This window comes from Nymphalis io, chromosome 3 (assembly GCF_905147045.1).
Source record: "Nymphalis io chromosome 3, ilAglIoxx1.1, whole genome shotgun sequence".
In the NCBI taxonomy this organism is placed as follows: domain Eukaryota; kingdom Metazoa; phylum Arthropoda; class Insecta; order Lepidoptera; family Nymphalidae; genus Nymphalis; species Nymphalis io.
This window is the reverse complement of record NC_065890.1, coordinates 13535916-13563863: the sequence shown is the minus strand read 5'-3', so window position 1 is coordinate 13563863 and position 27948 is coordinate 13535916. Positions and strand designations below refer to the sequence as shown.

Below are 27948 nucleotides of genomic sequence, written 5' to 3'. Positions count from 1 at the left end.
CTGCCGCGTCGCGCTTTTCATGCAAGTATCGCTGCTCGTCGTGACGCCATCCGCTACCCGCTGCCCGCTGCCCGGCGCGGCCGCACTCGCGGGCCGGCCTGTGGGCGTGCAGGCTGCACCGCCCCGCCCCCCGCGACCCCCGCACGCTCACCCCCGCTGTTTATTCTCGGCCGAGTGGCGGGGCGACAGTCGCCCGCGTGACGCGCAACCGATAGCACGCGCGTTCTCAACTCGCAAACATAAACAGCGAGGTGCATTCATTATCGGACGTCGCCGGAAGAAAAATTGTACGAATTTTTTAATACGTCCGATCGCTCCGATGTAAATTATAACCGGAACGCGTGCGGGGTGAAAAGCGGTAGTATCGCGGAAAATGCATTTCCCGGGTGCAAAGCGCAGGCGGTACGGACCGAGGGGAGGGTGCAAGCGATGATGGACATCGTATTGATTTCTATCTGCCCGCTCCTCCCTTATTGTGGCGATGCAGGGCGCGCCATCGATCGTTGCACCGGTCCCTAAATTAACACCCCTCGTGATCAACGCGGTCGTAATTGCCCCATACCTCGATTTTTGCGCTGAAGTGTTCGAGTGCGTGTTATGTGTTAATCGAGTTTTCATTTTCGTCTCCGTCACGTGGACGTCGACGTACTCGGACGTTTGTGTTATTTGGCTTTTTCGGAACGCGTACGATCTTTAATAGTAATTAATATGACATAATTATTTATTAATTGACTATAAAACTCGGCAATCATTAATTACTCAACAATTAGACAGTCACGGAGACTATGTAGCTTGCTTTTATTGTTAAAAATTTCGTTGCGTTATGCAATTGAGTGCATTTGTTCTGTTTTGATTTAATTATAATACTTTTACGTACTGTATTTCGCATATCTTTTGTTAAATATTAGATAATAAATACTTCATTCGTTGTGTTTTGTGTCTGTATTTTATATTTAGAAAAAAATATATAATAAAATTATTATCAAAGTGCATATATTATGGATATAAGGAAATCGTATGAAAAATTAAAATAAAACCACCGTTTCTCACCCCGCACAAAAAAAACAAGCAAAGTAAAGTTCCTAAAAAATAAGATAGTTAAAACGAAAAATTATTTTCAGCAATCCAAAACAAACAATACTCAAAGCTTTACAATAAAATACAAACAAGGGTGAGCCTTGCGAACTCACACACGCATACGGGCATAGAATAAAAATCGGCAGAAGTGACAATCGCTAAAGTGGCGGCGCTAGGAAGTCGTTTGGAATGCGCGGGAGATCTGTTTAGCGCGCGCGCACGCCCCGACACCGTGCCGCCCTCCGAACAGCCGGCCATGGCTACCGAGACCGGTGAGTATCGTCTCACGTCATTAATCAATGTGTTTACTACTACAACTACTACAAATATTTCATAAGCAATAAATACGCAGACGATGATGTTACATTGTTATGAAATCGTTTTTTTTTTAATCCATTACACTGTGGTAACACACGGTACCTAATGGATTTTTTATACAAGTACTTTATGTTAGAAAATCAAATTTACAGTACAGTAACAGTAACAGTAACAGCCTGTTAATGTCCCACTGCTGGGCTAAGGCCTCCTCTCCCTTTTGAGGAGAAGGTTTGGAGCTTATTCCACCACGCTGCTCCAATGCGGGTTGGTAGAATACACATGTGGCAGAATTTCAATGAAAATAGACACATGCAGGTTTCCTCACGATGTTTTCCTTCACCGTTAAGCACGAGATGAATTATAAATACTAATTAAGCACATGAAAATTTAGTGGTGCTTGCCCGGGTTTGAACCCGCGATCATCGGTTAAGATTCACGCGTTCTTACCACTAGGCCATCTCGGCTTACTAGGCCATCTCGGCTTTAATTTAATGTAATACTAATTTAGAAAATTACATTGATACTTGTGACATAGAAAACAACTCCGAAATCTTTAAATAAATGCCTTTTTAAGCTAATAATATAGATATATCATTAGGTTTACAATTTAAAATTAAGAATAGAAATTGATTTAAAAATTTAAAATATAAATCATATATATTATGTTAAAAACTTAAATAAATATAAATATGTGATTTTTTTTTCTATTTTTCTTAATATTTCCTCAAAAGTACGTAGATACTTAGCATTTGCCAAAATAATAACACAAATTCTATTTAAAAATGTATATCCTATAAAAACACAATGTATATCTACTACATAAGCTTATAGTTAAACTGAATTCAAATTAAAAATATTTAACAATATATACCTATTATTATAAAAGTTATAAGCAATTCGGCAGAATGAAATCATAAATAGAAATACCATACAATATTTGTACGCGATACGCAATTGTTTACCAACAGAATCTATATGAGGATCGTAAGCGTCCAGTCTCTCGTACGGTACATGAGTTCGTTGATATTCAACCCCCACCGCCACCCATCACTCCCCCGAGATCCTGGGATGATCCCCCAGGACGAGGGAGGCAGTCGTTTAATGACAACGCTTTTATTTCAAGATTTCGAATTGCGATATTCTTTTTTTATTCTTTAAACGTATTTTCTTTATCGTTTCTTTTCCGCCTCTGAATTCGAATCGAAGATTTATTCGATTAGAATCGAACAGTAATCGATTTTATTTTTCATATATAGATATTATAGAATTGTTCTGTACGCAATAACGCTTTAACATTTTATAAAATATAAACTTCCCAAATAGCTCCCTAATTAGTATAATTACGGTAATATATTACAAAAAGGACATTCAAATAATTTAAGGAGATAGATTCCTACCTACTAACTATGATATCGTAAATGTATCGTATATGATAGAGTAAATGTATTTTTTTTTATTTAATTATCTTGATATAAATATTCTATTGCGAGGGGTCAATGAGTAGCAAAGAGGTCACAATTCGACAGACTCGTCGCGGGGTCGAGGGAGGCAGACTTGAGCGCATTCACACTTTAATGTTTGTACAATTAAACACTTTTAATAAAAGCTGTTAATTTTTATGTATGCACTAAATAATTCGCTTTAAAATATATTGGTAGTAGGTATAACCTATACCAAAATATTTTAATTAAAACTCTAGGGAATGAAAACCTTTTTATTTAAAGACTTAAAACAGAAGTTTTTTTTAATAATAAGATAAATTATGAAAAGCTATTAATTCGATCGAGATGGTTTGTGATTGGTTAAAATAGAAATAAGATGTAATGACATTGGAAGAAATATAAGGCACAAAGGTTAAAACGTGTGGCTATATGGTTATTTTTGCTGATATATGAGTTTAATTACGATAATTATGTGAAGAAAGTATTAGATAGATAGAATATAGGCTTAACAAAATGGCTTAGATACTTTAAAATAGCTATATGCCTATATATTCTCCTATAAAAATATATCGTCAATAATCCTACGTGAGGGACGCGTGTAATTTAATTTGTCATAGTTTGTATTTGCTTGAAGTCGGACTTGCAATGCCATAAAAGTATGGATGCAACACCTTATTAGATTTTATTTATACTAATTTACTTTTATGATTATAAAACATTACATGGAATTAACATGATTGATGATGATGATTTTCTTTTTAAATATGTTATAGTTCCTTTTTTAAATTCGTTTAAGGGCTGTGTAGATGAAAACCTGAAAGATGAGTAATATTTAATCTTAGAAACAAATCAAACGTAAATTCTCATACAAAACGTGCCTTCGTTTCAATCATAACCATTAACAATATTTACTTATATTTAGGTATCTAAAATAATGCATACCTATAATATAAAAATATTTTTAATAGATATACCTACTTATATATTTTTTAAACTACCAATCTAACGTGTTACCTGAAAAATTATTCAAACTGCGTATAAATAATTTATATTTGACGCGATTTCAATTTCAAAACTGCCCCGATTTTTTTTCTGAAATTTCGCATGAGCTCTTGATTTAAACTCTTTGAAAGGTCAACGAAGTACATCGGTGTAAATGTAAAGGTCACATTGAAATACAACAGATTAAATAAAATATATTCATAATTTTTCCGCGACATTTCCCAAGCGACAAATAAACAAAACATCTTAACAATTTATGGTTTAATAATAAAATTAAATCTTCTAATTATTTACTTATTTTTCACTCTGTTTGGTATTTAAAAATATTTTCGTTCGAAATTTATTATTTGTTATTTAGATTTTGTTTAGAATCAGTTTAATGTTAGGTTTTGTAATTGTTTTTTTTTACTTTATTTTTTTAACATAGATATGTACATTTGGTTTAATTTTAGGTTTTATCTTACAAATTCACAAAATAACTAAATTGAATAATATTCCAATTAGATATAAGTATTTTGTTGGTCATATATATTTTATTATTAGGCACCTACAATTAACGAAACATATCTAGGTACTTTTATGAGGTACCCACTCTATTGTAAAAAAATTTTGAATTAATTCCAATTTAAGATTACGATTTGAAATTTTAAAAACTTTAAAATAAAAATTATCGAAAAAATCTTTGAAATTATCATTTTGTATAATTTATAAGATATTTGTAATCATATAATACTTATCGATGTCTGTACATTAACACGGGCGTCTAACAGCTCGGTTGCACGCAGGCGCCGCGGGCGAGCAGCAGTATTCACTGCGGTGGAACGACTTCCACTCGGCCATGGTGTCGTCCTTCCGACGGCTCCGAGATGAGGAGGATTTCGTTGACGTCACGCTAGCCTGCGCCGGCGCTACGTTTACCGCACATAAGGTACTGTTACAACAATTTAAACTAAAGAAAACTATTTGGACGTGTTATGGTTATAGTTGATACATAACTTTAAGATCATTTCTAAGTTCAAACCCGATTCGCTCATTTTCTTATGAATAAATCTATTTGTACAATATATTTTCAATGAAATACTTTAAAATGTATACTCTAATGATTTCAGACGGTCATAAAAATGAGGAATATATAGGAATGTTAACAGTATTATGCTTGAGTCGACGAGTAAATCGAGACACGTCTACACGTCTATTAATAAGCATCTATGAACAAAGTTATAAATTAAGATATGTGACATACCTTGCAATTATAATATAGATTTTCGTTATCACAGAGGTCATGTTGTCCATAGGTGGTGCTATCAGCCTGCAGTCCGTATTTCAGAAGATTACTTAAGGCTAATCCGTGCCAGCATCCGATAGTTATTCTACGGGATGTTCACGACAAAGATATGGAGAGTTTATTAAGGTAGAGTTAAGAGTTACAAAACATAAAATAACTATGCAGATAAATTGTCTATTAAATATAACACAAATTGCATAATTGTATGTATTACAGGTTCATGTATCAGGGTGAAGTTCATATTGGACAAGAGCAATTAAAAGAGTTCCTAAGAGCCGCTCAACTTTTACAAGTCCGAGGGTTGACCGACGTTCCTCCTCCGGCGCCGTTAGCTACACTCGATCAAAAGGCATCTCCGGTAGGAATAAGAGCTACTTATTATAAAAATAGCTTCGTTTCATAAATTTGGTTATTTAATTGAATGAAAAAAAAACAAATCACTCAAACACATTTTTCCTCACGTTACGACGTAGTATCGCAAACATTTCGAATAATTAATGATTAAAATAAGTGTAATAATTAATATAATATTCAACATATATATCAATAAAAAATAGTATCAAAGATCCGCCCAAACTTCATAATTCCAATCGTCACGCATTTCGCTCACGTGCCGTGTGCCCGCAGTCCGCGTCGTCGTGGACGGAGACGGGCAGCGGCGGCTCGCGCGAGGGGCGGGAGGGGCGGGAGGGGCGCGAGGGGAGGGAGGGCGCGGCGCGCGAGGGGCGGCGCGCGCGGCGCGCGGACGACGCGCCCTGCACGCCGCCGCCCAAGCGCGCGCGCTCGTCCGACCTCTACCAGGCGCAGATGAAGACCAGGTTGCTACCACTGAATTACTCACACCCACCCGCCTCCCTATGCAACACCGCCGGACGTGCGGCTAGTCTAGTGCTAGAGGAATGTTCTCGATCTCTCGATCTCGATCTCGAGTTACTCATCGTTATATTGATGACGACGTCGACAGTGCCTTAAAATACTTCTACTTCATTTATTAAATATGGGCACTGAATTTAACTGTACTTAAAAAAACTATATTAAATTGTAAATATCAGGGAGGCGATGTAGTGAAACGTTTGGTTATAGAAGATATACGAGTATCGATAAAATCTTTGAAATGTTTAAAGGAATGTATCACCATAAAGAATATGTAAATTCTGATTGTTTTTACCAAAAAAAATGCCGTCATCAAAACGGTACAGTAATTGCAGAAGACCATGTACAGAATAGAAATGCGAATTCAAATTGCCATTTCCATATTGTAGCATTAAATGCCATGATTTTCTGAATTTAGGCATGGCCTATAATGGCTCACGTGAGAATTGTCTCGCTGATTCACTAATCGGTAATGAACTAAAATATATGATAATGTTATATATGGAACTTGTTAAAGGAGTTATTAATAAATATGAATAGCCTTTACTATATAGGATAGACTTGAGAATTATTTTTCCTTTAATAGAGAGTAAAAAACAAACTTTTATCTAATTGTATGTATACTCCCCTCTCCATATGTATACTCATGAGCTCATCGTTCAAATTGTATGATAAACCATACTGTCATCATATATCTGGATCTCAATAAACAACGATTTTAGAAAAGAATTAGGATTGCAATCTAATAACGCTATCAGTTATATATACGCATTAAAACTTCGTCTCTATTTTTTGTGTCGATTCACTTGTCAAGACAGTGTCAAGATGTCTGAAGTAAATTAATTTGACAGTAGAACTATTCTCTGAAAACGATTCAAAATTAGAAACCGAATAAGCTCATATCATATGTGTCATCTATTTTATACCTGACATTGGCAGAATATTTTGTGCTCAAATAGCGAAGATAAACGCCAGAAAAGAAAAAAAAAACAACTCGAAACTCACCGCAGAACACAATCTTTAAAAAATTGATATCTGACATTGCCTATAATAATTAAAATATAAACGATACAAGCCTCGAAATAGCATATCACCGAAGTCAAAATTTCAGGAGTGAGATACGAAACGAGTTCGTTTCAGAAAAGGCAGTCTTACACAATAGTATTTCAGGTTTTAAAAATTTGGTTTCTCTTTTTTACGTTATGGTGTTTAAAAGGGAAGTTTTTTAAGCTGGCGTTAGTTCTAATAACGGAGTACAAATTGTACAATAGAATTAGCCATTAAGAACGCTTTTCAATTGATTAGTATTGCTTGATCGTTCGCGACTTCACTCACATAAGGAGTTCACTATTTGTTCATAGTAAGCGATTCAGTGATGTTCGATGCTTATAAGAGATTCCCTTTACTGGTGTAGGACGGAACAGCTGCTGGCGGCGCAGGGCGCGAGTCCCGAGCGTCTCGGTACTAACGGACACGAACTAGCTCTCTTCAGCCAAGCCTTGGAAACCGTACATAATCCACACCTCTCCGGAGTCTCCAACAATTTGGTAAGATTACATAATCCTTTCGTCAACACAAACGTGCAATGTATTTTCTATTTGAGGCAAATTTAAGGACAGAGTTAAAAAAATAAAATATGAAACTAATAATGGTTTTTATCTTTAAAGTATTTCAGTATATAATTTATCAAAGTTAATTGAATAGTTTGATTAAAAATGTATACCTATTAGCTAGGTACCTATTATTTGGTTGTACACTACGGTAATAGGTACAACAACAATATAACAGTAACAGCCTGTGAATGTCCCACTGCTGGGCTAAGGCCTCCTCTTCATTTTTTGAAGAGAAGGTTTGGAGCTTATTCCACCACGCTGCTCCAATGCGGATTGGTGGAATACACATGTGGCACAATTTCAGTGAAATTCGACACATGCAGGTTTCCTCACGATGATTTCCTTCACCGTCAAGCACGACATGAATTATAATAACAAATTTAGCACATGATTCACAAATTTAGCACATAAAAATAGGTCCACCGAAACTTTAAAATTTGCTGTATTTTTTTTAAATACGTCTTTGTTATTTTGTTTTTGTATATAGTAGACATTTTTTCTTAATAACTTAAATAGGTCAGTATAGTAGCAAATATTAATAATCGAACTACAGTTGAACGGTTAAAACACACCTAATTTATTACCTTTTATAGTCGGGAGATGGTGAAGAGTCATCTTCGGACGCCGGCGCAAGCGACACAGAAGGAGAAAACAGAGCCAAACAAGAACCAGTGGACTACGACGACCCGGCGACCATGGCCAACACTAACGGAGCTCTCCCCCACAACTTTCCCGGACTTCTAAATTTACCAGGTTCGTAAGCCGCAAGCGTAGTATCTTCGCTCGAATAATCGACACAAGTTTAAGTTTATATTTAATATTACAGGATTTCCGGGACTCCCAGGTCCGTCAGGAATACCAGATAATTTCGGTGAGTACATATCTTTATGCACTAACATTCTCATTACGTGACTCAGTAGCGACATTAATCGTTTATCGATCGATATAATTAGATTCGACAAAAGAAATAATTCGAAACGCAATAACGTTAATGATTTATAATTCAAAAACTATCGTCGTCATTAATCGTTCATTACTGAGTCACGTATCGCACGTTTTCAATAACACTAACAATCGAATGACCAAAATGCGACCGATCGATCTCTATCTCTATCACTAAACCGAACCGTCAGGCACGAACTATTTCCAAAATCGAGAATCGATAAAAGATAGCAACAATGGAAGTCTATCGGCGACCCGTGTCGTGCCGTGCCGTATCGTGTCGTATCGTATCGTATCGCACCGCGGACGTACGGAGCTCGGAACTGACGGGAGTCGTCTGCCCCAGGAGCGAGCTGGGCGGGCGAGGCGGCGGGCGCCAAGGACGAGCGCTACTTCGGCGCCGGCCTCGCTAACGGTGAGCCCGGCAAGCCCGCGTGCCCCGAGTGCGGCAAGCTGTACAGCAACAACAGCAACCTCAAGCAGCACATCCTCAACGTGCACGCGGCGCGCGACCTCTCGCACTCGTGCCCCGTCTGCGGCAAGGGCTTCAAGACGCGCCAGTACATGCAGATACACATGAACTCCATACACGGCGTCAAGCAGAGGAGGCGCGAGCCCGCCCCGTCCGCGGAGCCCGACCGATACACTCACAGTAGCGCTTAAGCGACCGCGTCGCGGACTGTTCTAACCGCCGCCTCTGTGTTACAGGGGCGGCTCTCGCGGGCGGGGCGGCGATGGGCTACCGGCCGCAGTGTCCGCTCTGCGGCCGCGTCTACTCCTCCACCTCCAACCTGCGCCAGCATATGCTCAATGTGCACTCGCAGACCGACCGCGACCAGTGGTTCCCCTGCCAGCACTGCGGCAAGAAGTGCAAAACGAAGCATTATCTCATCAACCACCAGCTGCAAGCGCACGGCATCCGCCAGCGACAGAACTCCTAGAGTCGGCGCGCGCCCCCCGCGCCTCCGGGGTCTGTGCCCCTCGGGGCCCCGCCCCCCGGGCCCCCGTCTGCCGTCTGGTGGTAGCGAGGGCCCGTCTCGTGCCAATGACCCGCCGTAGGGACCGCGGACCGAACTTTACCGATATACTATATTTGATATAACGTAATATTTTTAGACCGTTTATCGTGAACGTCGTCGGGTAGTAGGGCCGATCGTCGGATTTGCCAACCGTACTCGACGTTGAGTAATTTAGTGCTGTCGGCATTGCAGATGCCGCGGCGCGGGACGCGTTGGCAAAGCCGGCGATAGGCGAATACGTCGAGGGGAGGGAGGCGGGGAGCGAGTTGCTAAAGTACCTCGAGACGGGCGACTGCAAGAGTGCACGTCTGCAGTGTCCGCTGTGCTTCGTGAGCCTGGAGTCGCTGGCGTTGGCGCGGCGACACCTGGAAGCGCACTACCCCCGGGACAGCCCCGTGTGCCCCGTCGCGTCCTGTGCGAGATACTTCGCGCATCCTAACTCGGTCCGCAACCACATGAGGATTAAGCATCGCCGCCAGTGGGAGAAGATGAAAACGTTGAAATGGAGCTGCGGCTGGGCGAACTAACGTCCGTGACGCGGGCGGTGGGACGAAGGGGGGACTTGTTCGTTATTCGGCAAAACTTGCTAAAACGGCTGTGAATCGAAACTACGAGTGGGGCTTTTTATATGTTACTGAGGAACCCAGAAAACGATGATCTCCACGATGCATTTTCATATTCAGCATTAAATATGTTCGTACGTAAACGATGTATAAACCGGTAGGGTAAATCGACTGAAAATTATTTTTGTAGTAGTTATAGACTGATATTATTTAAGTATATGTATATCTCGGGAGATGCTGTAGCGATTTGCGACCGATGTCATCAAAGACAAGGGCCATATATATATAGGGCTGGTATATTACAGAGATGTCATTCGATTTTTTGCATCGAGAGCATTTAGCTACAGATGTTCTGAGCGTTAGTTTTTTAAAGCGCATTATGACTTGTGATGATTGGTGCCATTGATAATATAGATTACGATATGCAACTAAGTGAGAAGACCATTCTGTATCTTTCAGGAATGTGTCTAACTTCCATTGTTGCTATTACTTCTTGTTGGTTTGTGTTTTGTCTGTCGTTATGTTCCTAGTTATGTCCTGGTATTACTGTGAGATTATTTTATTAATTTAAAATACTTCACAGATTATATATAATTGTTCAATATGAACGCACAATTTGTTCTATTTTTTATTTGATATTTAACTAACACTTTTGATATTTTTATGTAATAATCAGGACCTTTCGAACCCATCTTCGGTTCATAGCAGAGTTCGGTACAAAAACTTCTAAATTAGTACTAGAAATGGAGAATAATTTTGGCTAATAATTGTCACTAATATAAATCATTTTATAAATATTATTATAGTTTTTTAGTGGTTGCAGGTTTACGAAGTGCCTAGAAAAACTGAAGTGTTTGTACCGTGCTCTACTCTATGCATATTTTCGACCATAGATAAGACAATACGAAATAGATTTTAATGAAATCGAATGCCTTTAAACGCAATAGTTAATATGTTCACAAGTGATAGGCTTTATTTTTTAAAAGATGTTCGTTTAGAGCCCTGTAGGCACAGAGCACAATCAAAAACATATCTAGTCATAGTAGAACGTATGAGAATAAATAACACGAGGGATTTATTGTAATTGTATATAAAATTCATATTCCGTTCGCATATATTTTCATACAAAAATGCTATAAAGAAAATACACCAAACAATAAAATTTAATATATATATTTTTACAATATAAAATTTAGCTAGAGTACCAGGCCTAAGTTGGCGTAAATTAAAAATATAGTCTATGTCAAAGTCAAACGCACACAAACAAACTTCATTTCCAACGGTAATTGTTACTATTGTAATAAGTTCGTAACAGCATTTTTTAACGATAACATATTATTTTTAGATACAGTAATCCTATAATTAATCTGAAATAAGTAATTGACAATACTTTTGATTTTATCTGTTTTTTTTTCAATACATTTATTGTTTTGTACAATATATTTTTTGTTTTTTCTTTTTTCATTTTTAATAGAAATATACTTGATATATACACGAAATATAAATGTAACGGACAAATAAAATATATATGCAATAATGTACTGTGTAAAGACTGCTAGTGTATACAACGGTCGAATGCTATGGCCACGTGTGTGCCACCGTACGCCTACAAAATATATGCGATAGGAACTCGAACATAGATCTCCAAGACGATTAAAATAATATTGGTAAAATTTAGCGAGTAGTTAAAATTGTTCCTGACGCCTGTGAGGCAATGTCGTATATCTTTATATTATAAAATATTTCTAAGCGTACAACAATGTAATTAGTCATTTCAATAACCAAATGTTCAATGTGAGTAAACGATTCTAGTAGCGATTGTCTTAGTGATAACGATATATACGTAATAATTTAATTTTTACCCGAAGAAATATTGTCTGCTTATATGAAACATAAACAATAAAACTACGAAGTAGAAATATTGCATTTTTATTTAAATTTAGTTATAAGATCACGGTGGGCGGGATCTGGGTTTTGAAAACTTACTAACTCTTATTTATTTCATTTGATAAATAATCAGGTAAGATAATATCATTCCGAGCCATTGCATTTTAATTCGGTACCATTTATAAGTATATAACATTTCTATTCTATATTATCAGGAGGTTGCCGTCGAACTCAAGACCTGCTGCGCGTGAGGGCCACCGACCCGAGGCCCTGTCCAAAATGTGGGAAGATCTATCGATCGGCGCACACTCTGAGAACTCATCTCGAAGATAAACATACTGTGTGTCCTGGATACCGGTAAGCTTTTGAACAGTTAGTAAATTTAACATAGTTATTTAAGATTTAATTCGTTCTCGATCATTCCAATAACTCGTACTCGTTCTTCAAACGCCCATCGCTTCCACATTATCTAACACTAACACGCTATCTGCCTCCCCAGCTGCGTGCTGTGCGGTACGGTGGCCAAGTCCCGCAACTCGCTGCACTCGCACATGTCGCGACAGCATCGCGGCATCTCCACCAAAGACCTCCCGGTGCTGCAGATGCCCACACGCTTCGACCCGGAACTCGCAAGCCAGTGAGTACGACTTCTGACGATGGACTAATTGTGATAAATTCGTCAAAAATTGCAAACTTCGACTCGTGCGAATAGCGAGTCGCCTCCGGCTCGGAGGTGGTCCGCAAGTCCAGAGCGTGGCGTGTCCGCAGACTGCTGGCCAAGGCGGGCGTGAAGGTGTCGGCGGAGCAGCTGCGCGCGCGCGCCTCGCCCACGGGCCCGCGCCGCGCCGACATGAAGCTGGACGCCAAGTCCGCCGCCTCCGAGACCAGCTCGCTGTGCGGCGACCACGACGACGACCTCAGCCAGTCCAAGTACCAGGACTCGCTGCCCGTCTCGCCGCCGCGTAAGTAGCCTTTCTATCTAGCTAAGTCACTATGTTACTCGCTTTCGAAATCGATGGCTGAACGGAATTCTACGTTTTCAGATATAAACAATTTAACGAATACGACGATCACTAAAGTTCCGGCAGTGCGAGCGGTGACGGCGAAGGCGGTTGAGAATCTACCCCACGGTCTCTCGGGGATGAAACACGACGACTACCCGCCGGGGTTCGGGGGCGGGTCGGCAATATTGGACACCTACCTCCAGTACATTGGGGAAAACGTTTTTGGTAAGTGTTTGCTTCCACTTTTTGGAGAATATTTAATGTATCGAAACTTTAAAGAACATTAAATTACACATGCTCACTTTCAGGTATGAACGCCGCTAAATTAGCCCAAATGAACGCTATGCACATGGACAGGAAAACTTACGATGAGCCCTCTCCACAAATGGGATCACTTCCACCTCCCCCTACGACACTGGCACACCAGCGCTTCCTGAAGCAGATGCAGCGGCAATACACGGAAAACATGAGCAAGCCAGACATCATGCGCGACACCGAGGAACCCTTAGACCTAGGCAAAGAGAGACAAAGGAGCGACAGCATCAGCGAAGCTGAGATTGACAAGCAGGAGATGGACAAGGACATGAACAAGGAGTACTACAAGGGCTACAACGACGACGACATGAACCGTGTGAACAGCTCCGAGGCGGACCACGAGACCAGTGGCCACGACGACGGGGACTACTCCGAGGACGAGAACAACAAGACCGCGTCGTCATGAAATGACGTCCACGTTCTCGAATTAGTATGCGAGTGAAACTGTTCCGACAGTGTTTTGTTGATGAGTTACGAAAAGGTGCTTGAGTGTTATGTTACGTCGTTAGCTGATTCATTTTAAACGGTTTTATCGTTGACCCGTGGAATATCGTTGGTGCCATTGACCGATGTATGTAAATTTAACTTTAAGGGTCGGGTTGACCAGTATCGGTCGCAACTCGCAGATAGTTTTAACGGAAAGGGTTAAAGAAATTTGACATTTAAAGTAAAGGAGAACGCCGATCAACCGTTCACGTCGACGGCCAGTAGTTACATGGTGTTAGACATTAGGAAGTTCGCCAGAACCGTGCCACAAAGCCGACGCCGACTAGCGAGACCCGCGTACACATTAGATATATCGTCGACTCGTCACTTGTGAGATTGTTTAGTAGTAAATAACTAGTGAGTAGTAACTTAACTTATGTGTAAGGTCCCTTCGCCGAGGGCCTCTTACATAGTAATTCCATCCAACTACCTCAACATTCGGGCCAATAAGGCGACGTTATAAATTTTAAAAAAATATCCACACAAATTGTGAAATTCCATCCATCTACCTCACTTCAATAGATTTTATTTAATATTTTATACAATTTATAGATATAATAACTGTTGTTTTATGCGTTTTGCAGATTGCATTTATATATACTACATAGAGTATACCGTAGGTAAAATATATAGCAAGTCATTAGATGGTTGTTAGCGCTGCCCGTAGGTTATATCTGTACCGTTTTATTTTTATAGAAAACGCACTCACTAGACGAAGATTAGACTGTCTGTCACGACCGTAGCGAGTTGTATGTTACCTTATACGAAAAATGCACCTATATTTAGGAAAATTAAAAAAAAAAAAGAAACAAAATATCTTTGTATACGAACAAAAATAACAGAGCTTAAAAACTTAATAAATATTTATCGATGAGCGTAAAAAGAATCGCCGATTTTTATATCGTATTGAAAGAACGATAATGTCATTGTTTAAGACATTACGAGAATTTATATTCAAACATCTACTGCCTCGAGACTGTGTATAATTTCAAAGGGTAAGTACATATATTCTGATTGCGATTCTCGTTTCGTAAAATAAATGTTCAAATTCGACCTTAAAACGATGCATTGTATATAAAGATGTGGTGATATGTAAAGTACATAATGATAAACAAATAGTAACAAAAGCAATAAATAAAGTATACCTTGATGTTGCCTTCGAGTACGTGTATATATGTAAGTTATAGTTACGGATTGTGTTGGGTCGCGGGCAGACCGACCGCACGAAGAAACGGTGGAATGTTTTATTCTTTAGTAATGATGAGGGCTCGTTACTTGGATAACAATTACTGTGATTACAATCTCATAATTAGCCTTCGATAATTATACATATTTTTTAGAGTACAATGTTATAGTTATTTAGTATATTGTAAGATTATATGTAAGTGAGTCGCAAAAATATTTACTTCCCGATACATTAGAATTCACTTTATTTAAGAATTTAGAGCGTTAGGTGAAGCATTTAATCTTTATTTTAATGTGAGATAAATATTACCTTTTTGAGTTATACGATTCGCAGCACTGAGCCGTGGCGTCGTTGTCACGTGTCAGTGGGCGGACTGTGACTAATTCGTAAGTTTAAGAGTACGGGTTGATTGAATATTATTTTTAGTGTGTTAGTGAGATTTGACGGGTATCGTCAGTTTGGTTTGAATAAACAATAACCTTGTTGACAGTTAACGGTGTTGCCATAGTAAGTAATTATTATTTTTGACTGTAAATAAGTTTTGATTGTTTAGAGAGAAGTGTGCTTATTTTTCTCATTACGTTATAGAAGATTGACTTCTTCATTTAGATAATACGCAGATAAATAGATGTTGAAGCACGGTACACTTTACAATAGTCAGTTACCAGATTGTGATTAAGAAATATATATTTTTTCAGAACACAATTTTGCATACCACAGTTTTAAATATAAGAGACGTTACTGAAGTTACATCGAAGATGTAATGTTTTTATAAAATGAGGCTATTTTATGAGTAAATTATAAACATATACATGGTTAAACGTTTTGAGCCTGTCGCTGGAAAATTCTGTTTTGTCGTTGTAAGCTCAACACCATTCGATGTAACTTCAAATAACATCTCGACGTTGTTGATTATACTTATAATTATATACCAGTGAAGAAATTATGATAATTAGGACTTTAAGTCGATCATTATGCTCTTACTGTGTAAAAAGTATGTTTAGTTACCTTTTGAACTTTGAAAGTTCGATATTAGCATTTCTTTACTTTTAGTCACCCGACTATACCTCATTAGTCGAATAAGACTTAACTTGTTTTCTGAAATAGTTTTATAGTTAAGTCCCTTTGTCATTCAATGTTTTAGCAATCGATTACACGAAAAAGCAATTTTAAATACAGACGTAGAATATTGTCAATTCGTTGCTGAAATTACTAATAATTATTTTACTTGTTTTTCAATTCGATGTTTCCGTTAGTTATATTACAATTTCCAATGACTAAAAAAATATGAGTAAAGAAATATATTTTACTAGAGAGCACAAAATATTAAAAAATATTCCTTGGAATTAAATTACTATATACAATCACTAGTTGTTAGATGAATTACAAATGTTTCCATCGCACATGACAAATGCAGGTTGTTATTATACCATAGATTTATTCCATATCAGTATAAGTTTAATTTTATATGCACACTTAGTTTTTCAACGTTGCAAATCAAAATATATTTTGCTGTCGTTTAAAAAAGAAAATATTATTTATATTGTAAGAATATTTCTTATTTATCTTCCAACTTTTGAAATTATTTAAGTGGCCCCACTATATACGTTAGAATACTCTTGCCACTAGTAAAAATTCAAATACTACTATTTAAAAAAAATTATCTCAGTTGTTGATAGTATAAAAAGTAAGAAATATTTTTTTAATTTTAAATCAATGCCACGCCTCTGCCATTGTACATTAGTGTACTAGACGTATGCTGCTTCACTACATTATTATAAACAAGGTAATAAAAATAATTGTTTTGAAATTTCCTGTTTTTTTTTTTACTCAGCACCAACTCGATTCTGTAACTAATAAAACCTGTTTGATTAATTACGAACAGCAAATGATAGCTTGGAAAACAAACAAGATCTTGAATTATTTAATGCTATTATTTATAATCTAAGCAGACAACCTTCGGAATGATGACTTAGATGTATACAACACATTTGACAGTTATCATAGCTTATATTGGATTTAGGGGTTGTTGTAGTTTATATTGAAGGTAACGATTTGACAATAATTTAATAATTTATTTGTAAAATCGACATAAAGATAACATCAATATGTAATACACATACTAATTAAAAGATATAAATATTTTTAAGTCGATATTATATTACTAAATACTTGAAGCTTATGTGCATTGATTTGATGAATTTACTTAAAGATATAAACCATGTAAAAGAACCACATTTATTTAATGGAATTACATGTGCAAAATATTTAATCACTTGTTCTTAACTACAAATAAGCCTAAAGCTATTAGAATAAATTATAAACATTTGGTGATACATATCGACTATATTCATTCTTATAAATAAATACACTACAATTTTTAATTAGACATTATTTTCTAAATAGCTTTTTTTTTTGGAGTAAAAAGTATTTACTCTATTTTATATACTTTGGATAGTCTAGCATATAAAGTGAAAATTCTTAATTTTGTGAACCTGGAACATTCCACTAATCCTCTTTTAATTTCTTCTTCTTCGTCAGAAGATAATGAACGCTCACTAAAGCATTCATTCTGTAAACAAATAACGTTAAAATTTAACTAACTGAAATAACAGAAAACAAAAGTACATTTAAACTTTTGTATATTATATATTATTTTATATTAAATTGTTATGTAATGTAATGTTTGTTAATTGTTATGTAAAAAGTTGATTGTATGTAAATTGAGCAATAACTTTTATAATTAAAAAAAAAGAATGATAGGATATCTTCGCACAACTGAGAGAAATTCGTAATCCAACACATTGCTTTCATTTCATTCTACATGTAATGGATATCACTTCTGCAAGAAACTTCAGTTATTATATTACTGGCTAATATATTTAACTTCTCGATTTATTAAATGCAATCTACTAAATATGTACAACTATTTTGGCATATTTTATCTAAACATAAAATACGGAACCATACTATTCCCATGATCTGCCATGCGTGAATTATTTAAGAAACTATTCTGACCAAAGTAAACTTAATGGAATGGAATTGTCACCCTACCTCAAATTCTATTTGAGTTTTGAAAAGAAGTTTCCAAAGATTGGAAGGAAGGAATGTTAACAGCAGTTGTACTTTTGATAATATAAGCGAAAAAAAAAGAATTGTTATATATAATTGTATAAAATTAATACTTACATGAAGGCCAATTGCTATTTATGTTTAGAAGCGAGAGCTATGCCGAGGCCGACGAGACCTCCGATAGCGAGCACAGCGCCGCCCGCCACTGCCATACCTATCAGACCCTCCTTCTCCATACGCTTGTTTATTTGGTGCTGGAATATAAAGGTCACTTTATAATCCTAATGAATAACAATAAAGTATCACTTTATACATTAAATCTATTGTGAAACACTTTTATATGCAACAAACCATGACTTTTCAGAGGAAAAGCTTTTTTTAAGCAAGTTTCTAGTATCTATCTATGTTTATATTCTTCTAGGTTCGCCTGACTTAATCTTTTACATTAATAGTATTCAAAAGTAAATTTTTAAAAATTCTAGTGGGATGTTCATTGACATAAAATGCTAAAGTAAAACTATGTATAATATTTAAAATATCAAATTACAAAATAAAATAATTCTCAATTAATACTCAGTAACATCAATAATTGCTGATTTACATAATATGTTATCACAAAATGCATATTTGCTTAGCTTGTAACTCTGAAAAACACATTCTGTGTCGCAACTTATGACTCACTACAGTAAAGCCAACGTGGTTTACACCTACTGCTACGACCAAATATTTTATTAACAAATTGACATACTGTTTTTAAATATTACACACATTGTGTTAACCAATTATTTCAGCCTCAGTATTATAACCACAATACTGATCTGTCATGTTTAAAAAAAATTATTGCCTCTGATTTTTTTTGGATGATTGCCATATTTGTTATTTATTTATAAAACATAAATAAACTAACATATATCATTTTATAAACATTATTACTCCCTGCATAAGATTTCTAGAATATTGATAATTATTAACTCATAAAATATTCTGATCATAAGTAATAATGAATGAGAATTATATTTTTTAATGTTTAGGTTTAACTTTTTTTAATTTTGTCTAAGTTAACATATTATATTAATTGTAGATATGATACATATTATTACTGCACTGACATAGGGTAATGAAATATATATAGACCATCTCTACAAAATACATAAGCAATTTAAATAAAAAAAAAAGAAATTTAAAGAGCTTACACTATAAATATAAAATTGAAATTACTAATTAAGTGGTTTAAATGGCAGTAAAAAAAATTAATAGATCATACCTCAAGAGCCAATACTTGCTGGTTAGCGGGTTCAATTTCAAGGAATGACTTAACATAATGCAGTGCCTTATTATATTCCTTAATTCTAGCATTGCCAATAGCAAGGTAGAAAAGGTAATCACGCTTGCCTTCTGAATGAGAGTTAAACAATTCTTTTAGAAGTAATATACCCTGAAAGAAACATAAATGATGCATAATACAAAAAATGAAAGTTATAATAAAGTATATCAAAAAATAATTTCACAATTTGTTTTTTCTAATAGATAATGATAATATTTACTCATTAATGTTGCCTTTACATTTCACAATTGTTTTTGTTTCCAATTCACAATAGATAAAAAAATAACAAACCTTTCTAATATCGGTCGGATATTTGCTTCTTACCAAGCACCACGCATATTCGAATTGAGCTTTGGGCGTTACATTACCTTGGTGTAATTGTTCATGAAAAATCTTTTCGAATTTCTGTGTAAAAAAGTAATGCGAAATTAAACAACACGTACATTATCATGAGTCATGTATAAAAGTCACTAAAACTTACTTGTAAATCTTCCGATGAAACTACTTCGTCTAATACGTCTTCCATGGTGATGAAATTATTTAAATATGGTACTTCAACTTCAATAATGTGAGACGAAATTTCATTATTTTACGTTTTATCAAAAAATTTAAGTTAACTGTGAAATTGACGGTGCTGCTGTAAGTAAAATAACTCAGTGATTATATTGAAATTGAAATTGACATTTGTGATTTAACAAAATAATGTTTGACAAAGTGACAGAATGATAATACAGCAGGTTATGGTATTGCTACTTATTGCCTTATTAATTACCTATTATAAGAGTAAAATAATTATACTTTGAAGTAGTTACTTGATTACATTACATTGACATTTTTTGACATTGAAACTTATTAAATCTAAGTCTTAAATTAAATAAATAAATAATTATGTTATAAATCGAGTAACATATGTTGCTAAATTGCACATTATAATAAGCTGAAACAGACTCACAAAACTTTGGCAAGGTCTTAAGGAATATATTATAAAGTATAAGGTTTTTAAGATTACAAGTACTTAGATACTTCTAACAAAAATATTGTCAAAAATTCAACTTGACAAATAACGTGCTGATTGCTAATCATATTGACAAATGACAGCTATTGTGCTGAGAAGTAGGTAGTTTTTCCAATTTGCTTTGTCCGGCTTTTGTGTAAAATTATTGTTAATACAATAATTATAAAGAAGGCGGTTATAGTGGTGGAAAATATCCTTTACAAATAAAGTTTTAGAATGCAGAGTGTAATAAATACTGTAAAAGGAACCGCCCTAGGAGTTGCGGGATATTTGACTCCTGTTCTCAAGGTATAGTAAAGCCTCACTTTATAAATAACTATGTATGTATTATCAGAATTTGTTATTGTAACATAGTCATCTATATAAAGGTCAAATGTGTGTATGATAATTACAACAAAACAATAAGTCGTTTAAAGTTGTCAACGCAATTTTAATTAATGACCACTATACATTTGAAAGACTAAATGGAAATTATTTCAAATTAATTTAATGTAAAACTAATGTTATATGAAGGTTAAATATTTTGTGAGTTATCTTAGTTTAATATTATAATTATTAATAGAAGTTATTGAGTGGATCGGAGCTACAGAAAATATCATTTATCTTGTTTTAATTGTTACTTAATATTTTCAAAAAATTTAACTGTCACTAGGAATCAAAGTTTCAAGAGACAGGTGTATTGACTCCAGAAGAATTTGTAGCAGCAGGTGATCACTTGGTTCATCACTGCCCAACCTGGCAGTGGGCCAAGGGTGAGGAGTCTAAGATTCGATCATACTTGCCACCAGATAAGCAGTTCCTGATTACCAGGAATGTACCATGCTATAGACGTTGCAAACAAGTAAGAACATACTATTGTTCTGTAATTAAGATAATAATAAATACTTTATTAAAGGAGTCTCTTAAAAGCACATTTGAATCATCACTTAACAATATTGTTCTAAATTTTAGTTTACCACAGGCTCAGAATGCACTCAGAAGAATAAAAATTATTTGTAATGATATTTCTTCATGTTTCATAAATCAATTAATGTGTAAATAAAGCAACAATGATTAAAAAAAAATCCAAAAATTTAATATTTAATTGCATTAACATAATTCGGTAAATATAATAATTACTCAATTAATTTATAATTATTATAGTAAATGTTAGATATTTATAAAGAATTCTTACATACAATAAATTCAATTCCAGATAGAATACTGCGAAGACAATGAGAAGGTCATAGAAGACGAACATGATGAGGATGGTGGTTGGGTGGACACACATCACTATGATTCCTCCGGCTCACGGGCCATCGAAGAAAAGGTAACACTACCCTCTAACAAGACAGTGTACATTTTTGTCATATAATTGAATGTTGATGTATGTACTATTCATGTAAAAAGTGTCAAAAGCACACTGGTTTACGAGCTATCTAGAGATGTAAATATTGTCGGTCCACACTCTTAAGACTAGTTTTCTGCTTGCTCAGTTGATGGAAAAAATGGGCATTGCTATAATTCTTAAAAAAAAAGTATAAATGTCCCCATTCTAGGCAAAGAGCTACTAATCTTTTAAGAAGATTAGAGAGTAATTACCATATTATATACCAGTAGCATAATTGTATCCAAAACATGCAGGTTTCCTAATAATGTTTTCTTTCACTAACTTAACATCAGGATTCATAAACAAAATTGAAGCACATTTAAACTCAGAGATTTAAGCTTAAGGGATTCACATATTCTCGGCTCAAATGTATTTATGTGTCATAAAAGTTGTATTTGTAACCAACGTAAAATTTGGTGTGATAATTTTCAACAATTTACCTATTCATTTTTTATCAATAGAAAGTATCTTATGTCATTCGATAACATTATTTTTAGGTTTAAACTTGTTTAAATCTTTATTAATAAATACATAATTTAAATTTAGAGAAAAACTTTGAGAATGATGCCATTCGGTAACAAAAAAAATGTTTTTATAGTAAAGCAAGTTTATGTCGCAGGTGTGTGAGATGACGCTCGAGGCGGCGGAGACGGGAGACAGCGACGGCTCGGCGGCCGGCGACCGCGACGACGACGACGACGCCGACGACGACGAGCCCGAGGACATGGAGCACTTCCAGGAGTCCGGCCTGCTCGACGAGGTGGATCCCGTGAGTCCACTCCGTACCATTGTCGCGTTATTCAATCCTAAGGAACTCATTACTTATTTATTGTAGCAAAAATGATCGAGTATGATCAAGTACTTGGTTAGTTTCATAACCTAAAAGCCATATAATTGGGCCTGGTTGATTGTTTTTTTTTCCTGCACTATAACATACTGCTTATTGACTACTTTTATGATTTATTATAAAATAATAATAGTAATTGCATTTTCAAGTCTATAATGTAAATTTAGGATATCATAAAAACTATTTTTTCTGGTTTGCAAATAATAAGAAAGTGTTTTGTCGTGAGTGATAATACAACCACTAAAAAAATTATCACTTATAATAAACTGGTGGTAGAGATTTGTGCAAGCTCGTCTGGGTAGGTCCCACTCACTCATCAGATATTCTACCGCAAAACAGCAGTACTTGGTATTGTTGTGTTCCGGTTTGAAGGGTGAGTGAGCCAGTGTAATTACAGGCACAAGGGATATAACATCTTAGTTCCCAATGTTGGTGGCCAATTGGTGATGTAAGCGATATCTTACAATGCATTTCTTACAATGCCAATGTCTATAGGCGTTGGTGACCACTTACCATCAGGTGGTCCATATGCTCGTCCGCCTTCCTATTTTATAAAAAAACCTTTAAATATTTCTTGTGTCAAGAAACCGAGTGAATGAAAACTTATTGTATATTGACGTGATTAAGATAATTTCATTAATATTAATTCAGATTGCATAACCATTTTTACCATTTTTAATTAACATTTATAAAATAATTTAATCTTAACAAACTGCTTAAAAATGCACATTTTAAATATAATATTTAAAAAACCAACAGTCAACAGCGTTAACGACTCGCAAGGAACCAAATAAGGAGAAGAAGCAGAAACCTGACGGCGATGAGATTGTGAAGACTCGAACTTACGACCTCCACATCACTTACGACAAGTACTACCAGACGCCGCGCCTGTGGCTCATCGGATATGACGAGGTCAGACATACATACATACATACATACATACATCTACAAAAATCACAATAAAACTTTTAACCCCATCCCTATAATCGGTTAAATGACCCGATTGTGGGACACGATCTTTGTATCGGTGTGTTCCGATTTGAAGTGCTAGTTAGTCAGGCTAATTATAGTTTTGTCATGGTAGCATGCGAAAGCGATCCCGTGGCGCTCCTCGTTAAGACGGAAAGGGTACCGCTGGTTTTTTAGTGGGTATTCCGATGTTCGGGGTGCACTCGGCGCCTTGGACACCGGCGAGCCCCACATACCCCCCACTGTTCCCGTGGGGGAAACGCATAAAGCGTTCTTCCAGCGTTAAAAAAAAACGGGTAATTATAGTCACAGGATTAACAGCTCTATGTAAGTGTGAAGAGCGTCTTATTTTTGTTGCAATTGACCACTAACGTTAAATATTATTTGATCGTTTACTTATCTAAAACATTAAAATAAAGTTCACAAAAATATAATTTAATATGAAACTATCGTTTTTATGTTTTTGTTATTAATTCATTTAAAGCAATTGTAATATTAATCGCAAAAAAATATACAATCATTCGATCATTATTCATTGACCTGTTTCCCGCGTCTGAGAAAACATCGGCACAAAGCGAACGAACGATTTATGATGATTATATCAGCCTAAAATTACGTAATCTAATGTATGCTTTTTGTATATTTGTATACAGTAACAGCCCGTAAATGTCCCACTGCTGGGATAAGACCTCTCCCCTTTTGAGGACAAGGTTTGGAGCTTATTACACCACGCTGCTCTAATGCGGGTGGCATAATTTCAATGAAATTAGACACATACAGGTTTCCTCACTATGTTTTCCTTCACCGTCAAGCACGAGATGAATTATAAACACAAATTATGCACATGAAAATTCATAGGTGCTTGCACGGTTTTGAACCCACGATCATCGGTTAAGATTCACTCGTTCTAACCACTAGGCCATCATATTTGTATAACATCTGTAAAAAAAAATTCAGCAACATTGTTTTAATTTATAAACGAATAATAACGATACTCAATCGATGTACTTAGGCGGCCTTTCACACTATTCATATTGTGTTGTGTGTATCAATTTTTTTTATATTGATAATGTATTTCATTCATGTCGAAGAATTCCTACCTTAAACTTTGTTTCGCGATTTGCTTAAAGACACACTTTTATATATATATATATATCGTAGCAGCCTGTGAATGTCCCACTGCTGGGCTAAAGACCTCCTCTCCCTTTTTGAGGAGAAGGTTTTGAGCTTATTCCATATATATATATTTATTTATAATACAATTTTATTCAAAGGAACTACTTAAATCCACCGTAATTTAAATTTCAAAGTTTCGATATCAACTTTACTGACAATCAAGACGCCATTTTATAATCACAGATTTTTCGCGATCCCGACCAATGACATCGCGTCAATTCAACGCCAAAGTTGTTTGTTCGTCTTCACCCCTCTTGTAGTTGAAATAGGCTATAAGCTTGTGTCCGCCATCCGCCAGGACCGTCACCTGCTGAGCGTGGAGGCGATGTACGAGGACGTCTCGCAGGACCACGCCAAGAAGACCGTCACCATGGAGTCGCACCCGCACGTGTCGGGGCCCAGCATGGCCTCCGTGCATCCTTGCAGGTAATTAGTAACTTCCCTCAATTCTAACTAACTGGTCGCCCGTGCCTCGTTTGCATCTCGATTCATTATTTTACATATGTATTATTTTTGCATATAACATTTTACATAGTATGGTCTGTATTGTAAATGATCGGAGGTACATTTTATGCAACACCGTCGAAATATTGAGACAAATATAAAAAGGAATGACAGCGGTTAAGACCCGAATGTAAGGTATGAAATGGGTACACCGTGAAGGCACGCCTGCCTAGGTAATATAATATCGAGAAATATAGTATCTTAGTTCCCAAGGACAGATTAAGGATTAGTTGATTAATATCTCTTAAGTTTCGAATGTCGATGGTGCTCATCATCAGGTGACCCATTCGCCTTTCGTATTCGACATAAAGTACACATAGTCTATAACGGAGTGTGCGGACAGGCACGCGGAGGTGATGAAGAAGATAATCGAGACCGTCACGGAGAGCGGCGGGGAGCTGGGCGTGCACGCCTACCTCATCGTGTTCCTCAAGTTCGTGCAGACCGTCATCCCCACCGTGGAGTACGACTTCACGCAGAACGTCAACATCAATTAGAGCCCCCACCCGCCGTCGGCTTCCGAAAAGCCTTTTAAAACGAATTGTATACAATAGAAAATGAAAATGAGCTCAGTTCCTCCCCCCGTGATATCTCCCGTACTGTTTTATGTGTATTTTAATAATTTACAGTTTTACGCGCTTAGAGAATGTTAGTTAAACAATGCTGTCCTCTTCTTTCAAATGTCAAACAACGATGATAGAAAGAGACAAATAGTGTTTAATCGAACGTCCGCTAATGGATGGTCCGCGATGGATATAAGTGTGGCTATTATAACAATATGCAATTGGTCCTCGAACAAAAACTTCGTGCTCAAAATGTCAGTACAATCTGACAATTTACAAATAAAAATAATAATATTACACCAACATCTTATTATTTGTTTAGGCGTTTAAAATCAAAATATCAATCAATCTTCGATGAATAAATTTTACATGTTTATAAAGACATGTCAGCCAATAAAGCTTACATTTTATTATAGGACATGCATTTTTTGTATACATTTAATTAATCTTCGGGCATTATTATCTTTATTTCCTAAGAGTATATTTGACTCCTTATGTATTTAACGTAATTAAGAATCTACTTTTTTTATATTTGTATTAAAAAGTGATCGTAATTTTCATTTTTTTGCAATGTATCGAATTATTAAGATCTTATAAAATTGTAATGATAGCTTAACGTGTGCCATCACTTTGCCTTCATTTTAATTACAAATAGCACAATATTTTTCTTACTACAATGTATTGAATTGTTCTCAAATAGAAAATAATTAATATTAATTAAATAAAGTAAGTCATTCGTTACTATTTTATCTAAGTATGTATTTATGTGTTATTAAATGGTGCACTTATTGTTAGTGTGGTGCTTGATTGGTTCCGCATACTCGCCTGGCAAGTTCGTGGATGTATTGTAAGGGAATAAATCATTGGTCACCAGTTGGAAGTGGAATTATTGCCTAATGTATGGTAATTCATAAACTTTTTTTTTTTTGTTTAGAGATATTTTAAATAACCAACCGATTCTAATGTTGATGATTGCGTTATATAATTTGCATTAAACTTATGGCATTTATAACATAAAAGTTAAGTTTGTAATCCATTACATAAAACCTCATGCAAACGATGAAAGCTATGTACTTCAATAAAAATTATCTTTACATACTGTAAGATGCAATTAAAGTAATAGAATATTTATTCCATAAAAAATCATCTTTCACCATTAGACTGCGGTTTCAATTATGGTTACCTATTTGGGCGATTTCCATTTCTTAGTATAACATTTATGAAATTGTATTTACCTTATTCCAGTCGAAAGAGGAGTAAAGATAAACAAACCATAGATTTTCATATTTCATGCGATTTGCTCACAGCTCTGCTAAATAATGTTCTACAAACAGTTCTTGATTAATATATCGTAATGTATAATACAAAAATATTTTACTGAACTATTTATATCTACTTTTATTCTATGTCCAAAGTTTCGATACCAACTTCGGCTACATTCTAAACGCCATTCTTTCGCGAATCCATAGTGAATATCACATCGACCAATGATATCGCGTCAATTCGATGTCAAAGTCGTTTATTTGTCTTTGCTCCTCTTCTCATTAGTATAGGCATATATTTTTAATTTATAAACCGGCAAGTCGAGGCTAATGTTGAAATCACAAATCCATTTTAAATGTGTAAATATATATTTTGTTAAACAATTGTGTTATCATATATCGAAAATTGGTGAAATTGAAAGGAGGATTTTTTTAAACTTAGCAGTAAATATTTTGCCATTTTAATGTTGCTAGCGTAAGGTGTCGAACATATTATGTTGATATTAAAATATTCTTTATAGTTATGTACATAGATTATAAATTCACATCTGCTTAATATTTTGTGAATCGAAGTTAGCGATAGATATAGATGCGAGTGTGCGTCATTGTTAGTTTTTTAAATAAATTATTTTGCTGCTAATTTTGGTGTTTTTTTTTCACATAATATTATTACGTAATTTTATATTATAAATTAAATGTGTGCAACAAATAGAATGTTGATTAACAAAAAACTGAAACAAGTCCACGAATATTTCTTCATCCTTTGCCCCTCGGACGCAGAAGTGTTTGCATCCTATTCCATTTAAAGTAGGAGTAAAGGTAAACAAACCGTAAC

At 35.7% G+C, this 27948-nt stretch overlaps 3 protein-coding genes across 4 annotated transcripts; 2 read left to right on the top strand and 1 right to left on the bottom strand.

Annotated features, from left to right (window-relative positions):
• The first annotated feature begins 201 nt into the window (after positions 1-201).
• Positions 202-14667, top strand: LOC126781209 (protein abrupt). 2 transcript variants are annotated; one of them, XM_050506076.1, is made up of 14 exons: positions 202-287; positions 1122-1349; positions 4625-4767; positions 5135-5250; positions 5341-5482; positions 5752-5942; positions 7412-7544; positions 8204-8363; positions 8437-8481; positions 12237-12378; positions 12521-12658; positions 12790-12983; positions 13065-13250; positions 13334-14667. In XM_050506076.1, exons 2-14 carry the CDS (start codon positions 1334-1336, stop codon positions 13744-13746), a joined length of 2019 nt encoding a protein of 672 aa, XP_050362033.1. In that variant the 5' UTR covers positions 202-287; positions 1122-1333; the 3' UTR covers positions 13747-14667. The 2 variants fall into 2 exon arrangements, with proteins under 2 accessions (XP_050362033.1, XP_050362032.1); XM_050506075.1 differs by having other exon boundaries at positions 4610-4767.
• A 1633-nt stretch (positions 14668-16300) lies between these two features.
• LOC126781261 (mitochondrial fission 1 protein) lies at positions 16301-20098 on the bottom strand. The gene is made up of 5 exons (XM_050506156.1): positions 19890-20098; positions 19700-19813; positions 19349-19519; positions 18202-18338; positions 16301-17584 (listed from the first exon to the last, which is right to left on the bottom strand). Exons 1-4 carry the CDS (start codon positions 19932-19934, stop codon positions 18216-18218), a joined length of 453 nt encoding a protein of 150 aa, XP_050362113.1. The 5' UTR covers positions 19935-20098; the 3' UTR covers positions 16301-17584; positions 18202-18215.
• Positions 20099-20509: 411 nt separating this feature from the next.
• LOC126781233 (ubiquitin-like-conjugating enzyme ATG3) lies at positions 20510-27753 on the top strand. Its single transcript, XM_050506123.1, has 7 exons — positions 20510-20711; positions 21076-21264; positions 21619-21732; positions 22412-22561; positions 23399-23551; positions 25083-25210; positions 25632-27753. Exons 1-7 carry the CDS (start codon positions 20640-20642, stop codon positions 25783-25785), a joined length of 960 nt encoding a protein of 319 aa, XP_050362080.1. The 5' UTR covers positions 20510-20639; the 3' UTR covers positions 25786-27753.
• Positions 27754-27948: the final 195 nt, after the last annotated feature.